The 13,892-nt window shown below is 39.0% G+C and overlaps 1 protein-coding gene across 1 annotated transcript; it reads right to left on the reverse strand.

The window, feature by feature from the left end:
- Positions 1-9,933: 9,933 nt before the first annotated feature.
- LOC139739263 (uncharacterized) lies at positions 9,934-11,070 on the reverse strand. Its single transcript, XM_071649875.1, has one exon. The coding sequence runs from the start codon at positions 11,043-11,045 to the stop codon at positions 10,146-10,148; it is 900 nt and encodes a 299-aa protein (XP_071505976.1). The 5' UTR covers positions 11,046-11,070; the 3' UTR covers positions 9,934-10,145.
- Between the last annotated feature and the right edge of the window lie 2,822 nt (positions 11,071-13,892).

The raw sequence follows: 13,892 nt of genomic DNA on the forward strand, positions 1-13,892 counted from the left end.
AGCTATTATACAGTGTACAGAGTTGCCAATTTAAGGAGGGCAGGATGATAATTTCTTCAGGTAGAGTACTATGTATGAGACCTGATGGATCAGTAGGATGATATGAATAGTTTTATCACAAAATGAGTCCAATCCATTCTTGGTATTGGTATTCTTGGTATTGAAGGTGCTAAAAAACAAAATATAATGAAAAGAAATATGGAATATCTTTATTCATAACTTCATGAGTATTCCCTATTGTGTTATGAGTGAGGTATCACTGGAAAGGTTCTATTTTGCTCTATCTTATGATAACATCCTTTGAAATGTGTAAAAAATAGTGTGTAGACCATTTTGCACTCAAACTCTCTTTATGCACTTTAGACTTCAGGGATCGTTTGTAAACAGTTTCCATTAAAAACTGATGCTGCAGACAGATTTTTTTTTTTTTTTTCATGAAAGAAGTTTGTTTTTAATGATGTAGAAGAACTATGTGAAATAATGTAGGATTGCACTGTACAATCATTCTGTGTGTACTTGTGTGTAGTTGGCTTTTAGCATACACAGACTTGGGCATTTTTAATTTTTCCATGTATAGACACTTACTAGATATTGTGCATTACAAACATGTTAGTGTCTCAGTGTTTTCCATTAGTGGGCAAAATCTCCTGGTTTTTCTATTTTGTTTTGTTTGTGTGTTTGTTTTGTTTTTGTTTTGTTTTGTTTTTTGGTCTGTTGTAATGCTGTTAGGTTTTGTTTTTTGGCTTTGTTTTGGGGGGTTTTTTGTTGTTTTTTTGTTGTTGTCGTTTTTTTCGGGGGTTTTTTTGTCAGCAAAAGGTTGAGACAAATTGTTCACAAGTTTATCAGCCAAAGAAATTAATCTGCATAGTGATGTTGTAAAATTTATAGCACAGCGCGCACAGATATTTTAGCCCCATTTTATAGCATTCCATGACATTGATCTGAGCCATAAATACGACCTTCTCCCCTTACATCAACAGACAGATGTAAGAATAACATTGTGTGATTTAAAAATATAATTTCTTTGCCTTTTGTTTAGATATGTTTGCTCAGGCTTGTCACCTTCATGACAAAAATGTTTAGTAGCCACATCAAAATTTGATAAGTATTCTTTATCTATCTTTTTTTCTTATCTGTTTTTGTGTCCTTTTTTTGTGTGTAAGTTTGGTGACAGGGTTTGAAAGGGTCTTTGTATTCAGAAGAGCAAGACTATCAGGTGCACCTGGTACACATGGTTTACACAGGGCATACTGAGTGTATTTGGTGTACAATTTTATATATGTCAATAATGCTGCTGGTGTATTGAAGGTCATACATTAACACCAAAGGTGTAAAGAGCAGTTTACTATCCATACACACAAGTGTGTTACAACATCTATTATGGTAACACAGGGGTTTATTGTGTACATGACCAACCGGTGCTGGTGTTTAAACTGCCTTTTGTCCGTGTTTGCATACATGGTTTGTTTTCATTTCTTGTAAGAAGGTTCTTGTAAGAAGGAAAAGAGAGCTATTGTAAGATTTTGGGGATTGGTAAATGTTCCAAGGGACCTTCTATGTGACAGGAGGACTGATTTCTACTTATTTTTAGCTTCTGATTACAGTCAAACCTGTCTTAGCGACCACCTGTCACATACGACCACTAAAAACAAGAGAAAAACCATGTCACAAGACCGACACCCATGAGTCCTACAGCCTACACAGCTCACAAGTCATACAGCCCATGAGTTATACAACTCGCGACTCATACAGCCCATTAGTTCGACACTAAGCTAGTAAGGCCCATGAGACCGACACATCAAGCCCCGTGTTGTATCTGTCGAGCTCGTGGGCTGTTTTTATCTAGTGTCAAACTCATGGGCTGTATGACTCATGGACCTGTTTTCAATGTCAAACTCGTGGGCTGTATGACTTGTGAGTGTCGGTCTAGTGGTATGATTCCAGAACCTGTCTATAATGGCCACCTGTCTATAAAGGCCACCTTTTTTGTCTCCCTTGGGTGGCCGCTATAGACAGGTTTGACTGTATCTACTGTTTAGTAATCTTTCAAGAGTGCTGCAATTTTTTTTTTTTACTTTTTAATGCTCTGGACCCTGTTGTATAAAAAGATGCCATCAATCATAAGTCAGAAAATCAAACATAAATCAGGTATCAGCCAATCTGAATGGAGTATTCAGAGACTTCTGTTTGGTTTTATGACTTATGCTTGATCTCAGCTGTTAATGCAACATGACCTTGGTTTATGAAGCTATTGTTTTAGTTTTTATTTGTTTTGGGTAATGTAAATAGATTTGTATTGTAATTTGCCACTTGATTTGTTTAGATTTTAGAGTTTCACTTTATCAAATGAGAGGTGAAGTCTTATGAAGTCTTTCCTATCTGTTGGGTGAAAGGAATTCAACTTTGTGAATTAATCTTAGTTTGCAGGAGAAGATTAGACTGTAGATGACGAAATAGATTTTAACATTAACTTTGATTTGTTGTAGCTTACACCAAACTGCCTCACAAGTGTTCTTACTTGTAATTATTCACATGTTTAATGTACAGTCAAAATGTGTAAATGTTGTTAAATTGTTTATGAAATTGAGATTGCTTCATATGAAAGACAGAAATTACAAGAGGCACCATTTTTTTTTCTAGTTCTGACAACCAAGGGGATGGTTGGTATGACAACAAAACTATCACATATGTTTGCATTTTTCTCAGTAGCCTTTTGACAAAACAATGGCTGTATGTGGATAATTGGTTGTTTGTTGGAGATCTGGGCTTTCTACTTCCTTTTTCTTTCTTGCTTTTCTCTCAATGTGAAAGTCGGACACATTCACAATATTTGAAAAGGATAATTTTTGTTAAAAATGTGCAAAAAGAAATGCTTCTGTTTCATTTGTTTTCATTCATTTTTCATTTGAGCTGAGTATAGTGTGTCTCTAAGGCTGCGTTCACATAGAAGTATACTATTCGGGTATTCGGGCTCGTTTTTCGAGGGCACGCGAATAGCTTGAATCGAGCGACAGGATTTCCTCACACCGGTTCACATAGGAGGGCACTATTCGAAAGTACCGAGTAGCTGCGAAAAGTATAGCAAAGTGGGAATCGAGCTTGTTCGATTTTCTTGCAGCGTATACCGTCTCTCGTTTATAAAATAATGACACTTTTGGTCTGGATTTGCCCTTTAGCAAAAATAGGCATGTAGACTGACATTCTGATACAGTTTAGAAATTGTTAATAAGATTTGCTGGGATGTAGGAGGAAGAAATCCTCACTGCATGGGATGGTGAGTTGACGTTGCGGGTGATGGTGTATTCGGTGCCCGAATACGAATAGCGAATACCGAATACCGAATACCGAATACTTCTATGTGAACGCAGCCTAATGCAATGCCCTGTGACTGTGATGATGGAGAAGCCATGACCTTTTTGAACCTTTGTGTCCAGTTTTATGAAATAACTGTGAAATTCTTGGAATTACAGTCAACTCCCTATTAGTGGAATTCTTGGAATTACAGGCAACTCCCTATTAGTGGAATTCTTGGAATTACAGGCAATTCCCTACTAGTGGAATTCTTGGAATTACAGTCAACTCCACATAGTACTAGTAAGTCAATCTTGATGGGACTTGGGAAAACACATTGACTTAGCTGATGTCCGACTTCTGTCTATGTAAACTTAAGGATCACACACACACGTACGGCTATGAATGTTAATTGGGACGTTATATTTTCATTCACTTGGCCGACTGACCAAGGAGGTGATACTACCTAGGTTTGACATGTGCCATTGACTTATTATTCACTAAAAACGGCTTGGCTTCTTTGACTCTGCTAAATCCAGTCCAGGGGGGAGACTGACCCCTTCCCCCCCCCCCCCCCCTTGCATGGTGTACATGGTTGCAATCTCGTGGGGGGGGGGGGGGGTCCACTTTCTTTCTTTCTTCAATGTTAACACACATACTATATGCATACTAACAAGTTATTATGATGTATCAGATTATTGTATCACCCGCCAATGGTCATTTTCCACAGTCCCACATATACATATTTGTGTATGATGCCCACTTTGTTCATTCTATGAGGCACGTTTGCTGCATTGTTCCACTCAATGTATTCTTCCTGTCAACTGAATATCAAATGACTTCAGATGCCTTTATATTTCTTCCAGTGGGGCATAATTATGTGGTGTCCAGGAAATAATTGATATATCTGCACTGGGGTGACACGACCTTGTATCTCAAATTTTGGGGAAAATGACCTTTCTTAATAGTCAGGTAATTTGTTCAGTAATGTCTTGTCCATATCCTAGCTATCCCCCAAAATAAAGCCACCACGGCATGTCAAAGGAAAGTCTATCTCATCGGATACAGTGCTTTGGCTGCCATGTTTGTTTTTTTTTGCTCTCCTGAACATTTGACATTTTGTAGATATGAGATCTTGTCACCCCAGCGACGAACGTCGTCTTATACATAGCGAGCAATCTTCTCTGGCTGACATATTGTAGAAGCAGAAGAAAATCACTATTTATTGCAAGATTTGTTAAAACGAGCACAATTTTGCCCATTCACCTATGTGAAATGGAATTTACTTCTATCACAGTATATTTAATTCTATGTGAGGTGCTAAACAGCTATTTCAAGCATTACTGATAATGCAATATGAAATATTGTACATCATAAGGGAGTGTAAAGTGTCAGGTGTTACACTTTTCTGCCTGTTGTTCTCTGTAGTCTTTCAATCAGCAACATCCAGCCATTTTGTGTAAAGCGCTCTCCATGCAAAACATGTATATCTATGACTCTTTGTGAAGTACATTGTAGCACTCCATGTATAATGTGTGTTAAACCAAGGCTACATAGAATATCTAGACTGTGGCTGGATCGGGAGATGTGTATCAAAGACTGATGGGAAAGGTGATATTTTAGCTACTGTTAAAGTGGAAATTTTTGCGGTGTTGAGATTTTCGCGCCTTTTGCACAACCAGAAGCTAGCACGAAAATAAAAGCATGCAGATATTTTTGCTTGCCATATGCTCCATTATTTGATGTCTTGATTCCACGGAATTAAAAACATGTGACAATTCTTACCTTGCTGAGCACAAAAAAAAAAAGAAAATGGTTACCGTACACGATAATATCCACTTTAACAGAAGAAGGTACAGAGAAAACACAAGGTCCCAGGGACTGCTGATTTTGCCTTGTTAAAACTGGGTCCTTGTTGCAAGCCTATTATGAATAGTTTCCCTGTATCATATCATGTGGACAAGCAGCGTCTGTTCATTAGAATAAATCTTACCAACAGTAGGCATTCTGTATACAGTGGACTCCTGTTATAACGAAGTCCTCGGGACCGACAGTTTTCTTTTGTTATATCGAAATTTTGTTATAACCAAACAAATGAATAATGGAAATACATAAAGCCAATAATGTTGCAGCCTGAAAGTTTATTTCGTTGTGACCGGAATTTCGTTATAATTGTATTCGTTATAACGGTAGTGCACTGTATTTAGACTATTGAGGGCCATTATCTGGATTGTAGCTTTATCATACAGATATATGTAAAGTACATGTAGATGTTGACTGAAAGATCGGTCTGTATCTGGTTGTCGGGGATATGTTCCACGGAGACTGCGTCTGGCTTCACGGATCCCCGAGGAGAGCGATAATGTCAAAAAAAATAAGAGACTCCTCTGGACAGACGAATCATTCTATCTAATGTAGGTGTAGCTCAGGTGTTCATAATCAGCATTCCATTGTTAACCCTCTCTGTACCAGGGACTCTGGACACTGTGTACAATGCTATGGGATTTTCTGTGTCAATCAACACTCAAAGCACACACAGGGTTAATTCAAATGGTTCTATGGTTCTACCAAGATTTCAGACTTCAATGAAAAGCCCTTGCTATCTTTATGGAACTCTGATGTGCAGAAGGACTTATGTAACATTTGTAAAGAATCCAGTCTTCTACATTTTGTCTCTACGATTTTGATTGAAGCACACACAAAACTTGGAATGGTAATTCTTGTAGACGGGTCAAATCGTGGGATAACTGAAGAAGTCTATGATAAAATATTTTTCTAGGAAATACAAGACGATTCTTATTATTTTCACCTTCAGCCATACTGGAGCAGGTGTCTAAATCCACCGAACCATGCACTATCTAGTCCACCCAGTGTGTAGCTCTATGGGTGTTTCTTTACTATCCCATCATACTGTGTGTATGTAATAAAGGGATAAATACATGTACTTCTGTATGAAGAAGTGTTGTATCTGCTATGGTTACACCCTGTATACTGTGTGTGTAGCAATTCGAGATAGGTGCGTAAAATTCATGTATACATATTCTTTGGCTGTCATTCAAGGTGAACCCGGTTATAACGAGATAGTACAGATTGTACCTTTAAGAGTTTTCTTGTGTATAACAAAATGTCATTGAAATATACAAAGTAAATTTGGAAATAATGAATTTTATGGGACAAACCATTTTGTTTTAATGAAATCTTGCATCTGTGTTCATTATAGCAGGGTTCAAATGTATTTACTATACATTATTGATGAAATACCCTATGCACAAGATTTTAAGAGCAATGAACATTTATTTTATGTTCCAGCTTTGTGTTCAATTTATGAATACTGGTCATTTTCCTTGGAATATGTCAGTTTCAATGTATGGCTGCAAAAAGTGAAATAAATGATGTAAAATGATGATGGAAACATGTACCATGTTTTAGCATTCTATGTGTAGATTATTTCAGTCTGCAGTGAGGTCATCTGTACAAGGGAATCTTGTTTTAACAAGGACACAAAAACAATGGCAATCACAAGTCTTTCATCAGGTTACTCATTGTATAAGTGTACAAAAGCAAAGAAATACAGTCAACCTCACCTATTATAGCTTCAATCTATGAGAAAATTTGACTCATGAGGGATAAAAATCAATGCAATATAAAGAGAAGGAGGTGATTACAGGTATTACCTCCACCACGTAAACAAAATGCTTCTATTTTGGGAAATTGCATGCGTCTAAGAGTGAAAATGAGTTGTTGGCTTGGCGGAGGTCTGTGCTCTCCAAGTGCTTATCTAGTTTGAGTTATGCAAGGTTGACTGTATAGCAAATATTGACCTGCAAAATCACCTTGGTTTATGAGGGTTTTGTTTCAAAAATACAATGCACATGTTTGCGAAACTAATTTCCACTGTATTCATATTCTTGTTTGAGCTTTGTCCGAATGACATACAGGTAGGTTGGTTACCCCAGTGCAGTTAATTGTGTGTAATACAGGTCTACATTGTACCAAACAGCCACACACACACATACACACACATTCCAATACACACGAATGCACAACACAATTAGGCAAACACACACACTTGAAACACACCTATGGCACTCTTCTCTACACTGTAAGCTCTCTTCTTCGTGCCTTGAACAAACTAAAAAACACATGGATTAGACTTCATAATATCAATTTAAAGGGTGTGTACAGTTCTGGTCGAGGTGAGGATTTAGCTTTTAGCGTTTTGCGAGATATTCAGAAACCACTCTATGAGATGTCACAGAGCATGCAATTCTAAATGGTATCAAAAGTTTATTTGATGAAAATCGGTTTTGAAATGGCTGAGATATCCAAAAACAAGGTGAAACAAAGAGATCCTAATAAAAGGCGTGGTCTGTCGCCTTTTATTATTAGCACTTTTTGGGGGGATATCTCAGCCATTTGAATACCAATTTTCATCAAATAGACATTGAATCCTTCATAAAATTACATGCTCTTTTGTATTTCACAAGAGGTTTCTCATTATCTCACTTAGGAATGTTCAAAACATGAATCCCCACCTCAACCAGTACTTTACAGTCCCTTTAAATTATTTATTATTATTTTCTCCTTCCAATGAACACACAAGTTACTTGCTTGCCTTGAACAAAACTTTTTATTGTTTACACTCAAATAACCAACTATAAAAAAAAAATTCATCCAACAATTTTCCCTCAATATTTTCAGAAAATGTATGAATGCCATATATACGTATGGATGTCATGTTTTAGCTGTCACAGCAATAAGTGAAAAGTTAATTGCAACCTTTCAAAAGTTCCTTCATGCAAGACTTTAGTAGACAAGACATGATTGTTATCTGATCATGAATTTCACTTGGTGAGTAAAATACCAGGGGGGTGTTTCATAAAGCTGTTCTTAAAGTTACAAACGACTTAACCCGTTGCGGACCAGCTCCGACTATACTCGGGCAAGTGTCTGTGGAAAATGCATGTTGTAGCAAATTCAGTCCGCCCTCAACAGCTTAAGAATGACTGGTGAACAGGTCTCGTGCTGAATTATAAGTATAGCACATCAGAACTGATCACCAGTTGTTCTTAAGTTGTTCGTAACTTTAAGAACAGCTTTATGAAACACTCTCCCCCCCAGGCGAGTGAAATACAGAGTACATCAACCATTCACACTGGTAGTACAGGCAACTACCATTATAACAAAGTCCTTGGGATATATGCAGGTGAAATCATTGTGTCTAAATTTCATTACAACCAAACATTATTAATACAGCCTAGTGAAAACACAATCCATGTTCATTGTAACAGCAGTGCAATGAACACAATACATGGTAGTATGTAAATCATTTTCCAGAGGACAAGCAGTACTGTAAAAATGGATATTTTTGCGCGACTAATTTTTTGCGCTCGGCCTGGTAAGAAGAGTTTCACATGTTTTTAATTCCGTGGGATCAAGATATCAACTACTGGAACGTATAGCAAGCAAAATATTCGCATGCTTTTATTTTCACACTAGTTTCTGGTTGCACGAAATGCGTGAAAATTTCAACACTGAAAAAATTTCCACTTTTACAGTACTATCAAAATTAACAACTCGTCACAAAATTATTGCCCTCTGATAGGTGGGAAATGGCTAATTTTTCTCTGAGAGTGGTAATACTTCATCTTTGACATCAACATAATTTTGGTGAGCATGTAATAATGTGAAAACCCACAGAGAGAATGAGCTGTAGACACAACATTCCCTATTATGAATGGCCTAAAACAGTCTACTTTTGATCTTCTGATTACAATACATGTCAATGTAAGGATTTGTTGTGCAGCACATTGCACACATATTCAGGCACATATACAGACTTATGAACACCATTCCTCAACACTTAACCACAATAGTGGGCAATACGGACATTTTCATGGGTGGAGGAAAGATACACAACTAACCAATCTTCATATCTCATGAGCAAGGTTTTGACCACTATTGTGGACATTGTCACTTGTGTGAAAGAATCATTTGGTTGGAGAAAGTTCACATTACTGAACAAAAGCATACAAGTGAGTCTAATATAAAGGTTGATATGGTAGAAGCTTCATTTTGTTATGATATGTACACCACACTAAACCTTCAGTAACATTGACTTTTGTCCGATTCATTATACGTTGTACATCAAGTGCTGTGAAAGGAACTGAAATGTAGAATACACAACAAAAACATTATGATAAGATGTTTAGTGGAAAAAACAGTTTTGTAAGTTTCATGACCATAGGACTCTTTACACAAGATATTTTCTATAGTCCGAGGGCTGAGGTATCTCAAATCCCCCTCCCCAACCGATACTATAAACTCTTTCTTTTCTATTTCTTTCCATTGATAACCTTACTTCAAATGATAAAGGTGGCTGTTATAATGATTATTAAAAAAAAAACAAACACACACACACACACACCATACAGGTCTTTCAGCACATGTATGTGTAACCAGCTACCACGTCTATAGTAAAACCTATAGGATATTACACTGCATCAGTATAAAGCATTATGATGTAGAATGTTACGATAAAACAAAGAACGTTCGCATGTATTTTAATTTTGTGAATTTTGTGAGAGCCAAGATTCGCGAAATTAAAATGCATGTGAAAGTTCTCCTCTACACTATATGCACTGAATGTTAGAGGCAACTCGCCAAAATTTCATGCCGCGAAAATATTGTTTTACAGTATATCAATGAGCATCTTTAACCCATTGAGGACGAGTCCCAAGTATACTTGGGCGAGCGTCTGTGGGAAACGCGTGTTGTTGCAAAATCAAACCATCTTCAACGGGTTAAAAAAAAATACCAGCAAAGTTGGGTGAATATCGACAATTGACTGTAGATTAATCTTCATCGTTGGACTTCCTCTCCCGTATTTTTCTCTTTCCCTTTCCCTTTTTCTGAAAACTAACATTTTCTCCTCCCGAACTTGAAGCATTCATATCACTCCCGGGAGCATCTTTGTCTCCAGTACTGGGTGAAATTTCCTTCGTGGTCCTTTCTTCTGATTGGTTGAGTTTTCTCACAGTCTTGTCTGATTGGTCAACAGGCTCCTCCTCACCGAGATGCCCTAAAGCCACACAATCAGCACTTCTACCTCCTGTGACGGTGGACGAAGCGGCGGTCTTCTTTGACAACCGCGCCTTTTTTTGTCCTACAATGTATTCCGGCATTTTGTGCACATCGCCATGCATCGGTTTCATGCTCTCAGCTACCTGTTCATCCTTAGCCTTCTCCACAGGCTTTTTGAACTGAATTTTGTCGCAGTACAAATCAGCGTCCCATACCTCACTGCGCTGTTCTTTTGCCTTCCTCTCCCGAATTTCCCTGAGGAAGTCTATGGCTGCCCTCTTGTTGGCTGACTCCCCTGAGAGGTCAGTGTCCTCCAGACTATACTCCGTCCATCTCTCTGGATGGAGCTTGTAATCCGGTTCCCTCTGCCTCCTGCCACGTCCCTGCCTATTTGAGCCTCTTCCTCCCCTCTGCTTCCAACTTGGTAGAATCCTCTCGCGTGTGTCTTTATGTTCCCTCCGGGATCTACCACTCCTGTGATGGGGGACTTTTGGTGTTTTGAAGTCCTTTTGTTCACTGTCCCTCTCTTCCATAAATTCATCTGGACCCCTCTCTAGAACAGCCTTGTCATAGTCCTTCTCCAAACCTGCTAGAGACCCAAACACATCGTCCGTACGATTCTGGAAGCCGCTGAGTGACCTCTGATGACCGGTGTTCAAGTGGAATGCCATGGTCACTCTGTCTAGGTGAGTAGACTCAAAACCTGATGAAGTCAAAGAGATTAAATCAGAAAAGAAACATAACTTTAGGAGGAAAAATTGTCCCTTTTTTAGGTTTAATAGTAATACAGGAAAGGGCTATAGAATGTAAGTTCTATAACAATGGAATTGGAATGGAGTAAAATTAATGAGTGTCTTCATAGAATCCTAGAATTTTATGAAGATAGGACATAAATCTGAAAGTTATGACATTCTAATGTTAGTTGACAAAAAAAAAAGTAACGTTAGCATGGTTAGAAATTAGAATGTTAAATTCAACATTGATCAATTGTTGATTAGAGTTTAGTAATATAGAATCCATTAAGGTTCTATTTAGTCACAAATTATAGTTGTTGTTTGGCTAGAATTGAGTAGCCAGGAAGCTCCAAAGTGCATGCAAGAAGCTTTGTGGGCAGAATGTCGAGGAGTATTTCCAAGAAGAATGTGTCGTCCGAGAAGGGATGACTCCTGTGGAAGCCTCAAAATACCTCAGCGTCACAATAACATCTGACCTAAACTGGAACAAGCAAGTTCACAATGTCTGCCAAAAAACACCTTTGCCTTCCAGAGAAGAAATCTACACCTCAACTCACCGAAACTCAAATGTAACCACAGCATACAGAACACTGGTCAAACCTCTCTCTAGTTGAATATCAGTTCGGGAAACCCACTCACAAGGGGGGCCCCTCCTTATAAGTAACCCGTCCCCCTTATAAGTAACCCCGTCCCCCTAATAAGTAACCCCCGGGGCACCCCTTATAAGGAGTCTCCACGCTTTTTTGCAATGCAACGCGAAAATGAAAGGACTGCGGCAATTCGCTTGATTATGTCCATAAAGCTTCACAAGTTTCCTAGTTACTCACGAAATTTGAGCAAAATCGGTTAGAGGCATCATATCTAAAATCATGGATTTAAATGCAATGTCAAACGACCCATGCGAACGCTGAAATGCGAGCGATTACTGGCGTGAGTGTCGCCAGGCGCGGCGGCGCGGCAATGCTTGAGTGCTGACGTGGCGACTTAGATATGATGCCTCGAACCGATTTTGCTCAAATTTCGTGAGTAACTAGGAAACTTGTGAAGCTTTATGGACATAATCAAGCGAATTGCCGCAGTCCTTTCATTTTCGCGTTGCATTGCAGAAAAGCGTGGAGACTCCTTATAAGGGGTGCCCCGGGGGTTACTTATAAGGGGAACGGGGTTACTTATAAGGGGGACGGGTTACTTATAAGGAGGGGCCCCCCTTGTGAGTGGGTTTCCCGAACTGATATATATGCCTCCTCCGTGTGGGATCCATTGTCATTAACTGCAAGGAATATCAGCAAGATTGAGATGATCCAGCGGAGGGTAGCCAGATGTACGCTCTAAACCGATACCGGGATGCATCAACAAGTGTAGAGGCTAGACTCTATCATGAATGCTGCAAGAGCTGGGATGGACATCACTACAGAATTAACATCTCCGTCTTGTGATGTTAATACAACAAGATCCACGTCCAGCTTGAACCGTTCAACTGCAAGGGCTGAGGCTTTCATCACCAAATCCACCAGACCATCCAGAGGTGTGAACACTCAAGGCTACCTCATCCCTCAATCCCGGACTCAACAACACCAAAACTCGTTACTTTCCTAGAACTGTTAGACCCTGGAAAGCCCTCCCTGCCCTGACTGACGATGTTGTGACGGCCTAGTCATAATACTTCAGTTAACGGCGGCAACGCCTTTTCGTCTCTTGCTGACGGAAGGCAGCAACAGCTAAATTCGAGGCAGTTTTTACTTGCACCGTGTAAATTATTGGCACATGCACCTTAACCCTATGACACACACTGTCAGTCACGAAGTTCTGCAAGAATCTTCGAGGTTGAAGGAAGCAGACTGAAATTTACCACCGACAAGAAGGATAACGGACTGCTTCCGAAAACTACACGTTTTGTAGTATATGGGACTATCACATGGACTACGTAATACAGACATGTCTCGATTCTCTTTTTTGGTTATAATTCAACTCAATAGCACACCGACATTGGGTATCAGAGCTAGCACTGCCATACATCCCAACAAGCTAAATCGAATAAATCGATTTTACTCACACTATAATCAGAGTTAAAAGTTGTTTTTCTGGACCAAGTGATCACGCATTCTTTCTGCAGGTAAGGGTAAAGAGTACGGTACACTCGCGCCGATCGCGTACGGTCGTGTATTCGGAGCGCACGCACGCAGCGCAGCTCGCAGCAGGCCACCCTCCACGATCAAGGATTGAGGCAGAAAGCAAAGGGGAGGGGTGGTCGGGAGGAAGGGGAAGGGAGTATAGCGGGAGAAGGTTCCTTCAAAATGATTACGGGTAGGCCAAAATCACTGAGTGACTTTCGGAAAATGAAACTTGATATTCATTCATTTTCATGATTTTAACTTTTCTAAGTCTCAATTTCAGTCGTCTGTGTTCGTTTAAAATTCATGTCTGTTTAACTGATCCGCTATTATTTTGACATTTTCCTTCCTCTTTCAATTCATATCTTTGCTCCCTTCTCTCCCCTTTCTCCCTCTCTAATCGTTTCTTCGCTCAATAAAAAGTTGCAATAGGCACCTAATCCTCCGGGGGAAAAAAAAATGATGTAATTATGCCATGAAAAGAAACTATTGAAAAAGTACACAAATTCTGTGTTACAGGATTTTGTTTCACACCCTTTCTTAGACTTTCTGTGATCTGTCGGTGTCGTAACTTTGATAAAACAAAATATTTTCATGAGAGAAATGTATTTTTGTTGGCGGTCGATAATCGGTATAGACCAAATCAAACCAAAGTTAAGAGTCTGTCTCCGTG

Source organism: Diadema antillarum, unplaced genomic scaffold, assembly GCF_040938485.1.
Source record: "Diadema antillarum isolate AM-2024a unplaced genomic scaffold, OU_Dant_1.0 seq00000791_RagTag, whole genome shotgun sequence".
In the NCBI taxonomy this organism is placed as follows: domain Eukaryota; kingdom Metazoa; phylum Echinodermata; class Echinoidea; order Diadematoida; family Diadematidae; genus Diadema; species Diadema antillarum.

Excerpts from the sequence above, each read along its gene's own strand:
- LOC139739263 (XM_071649875.1), bottom strand. The coding sequence starts at position 11,045 with ATGGCATTCCACTTGAACACCGGTCATCAGAGGTCACTCAGCGGCTTC.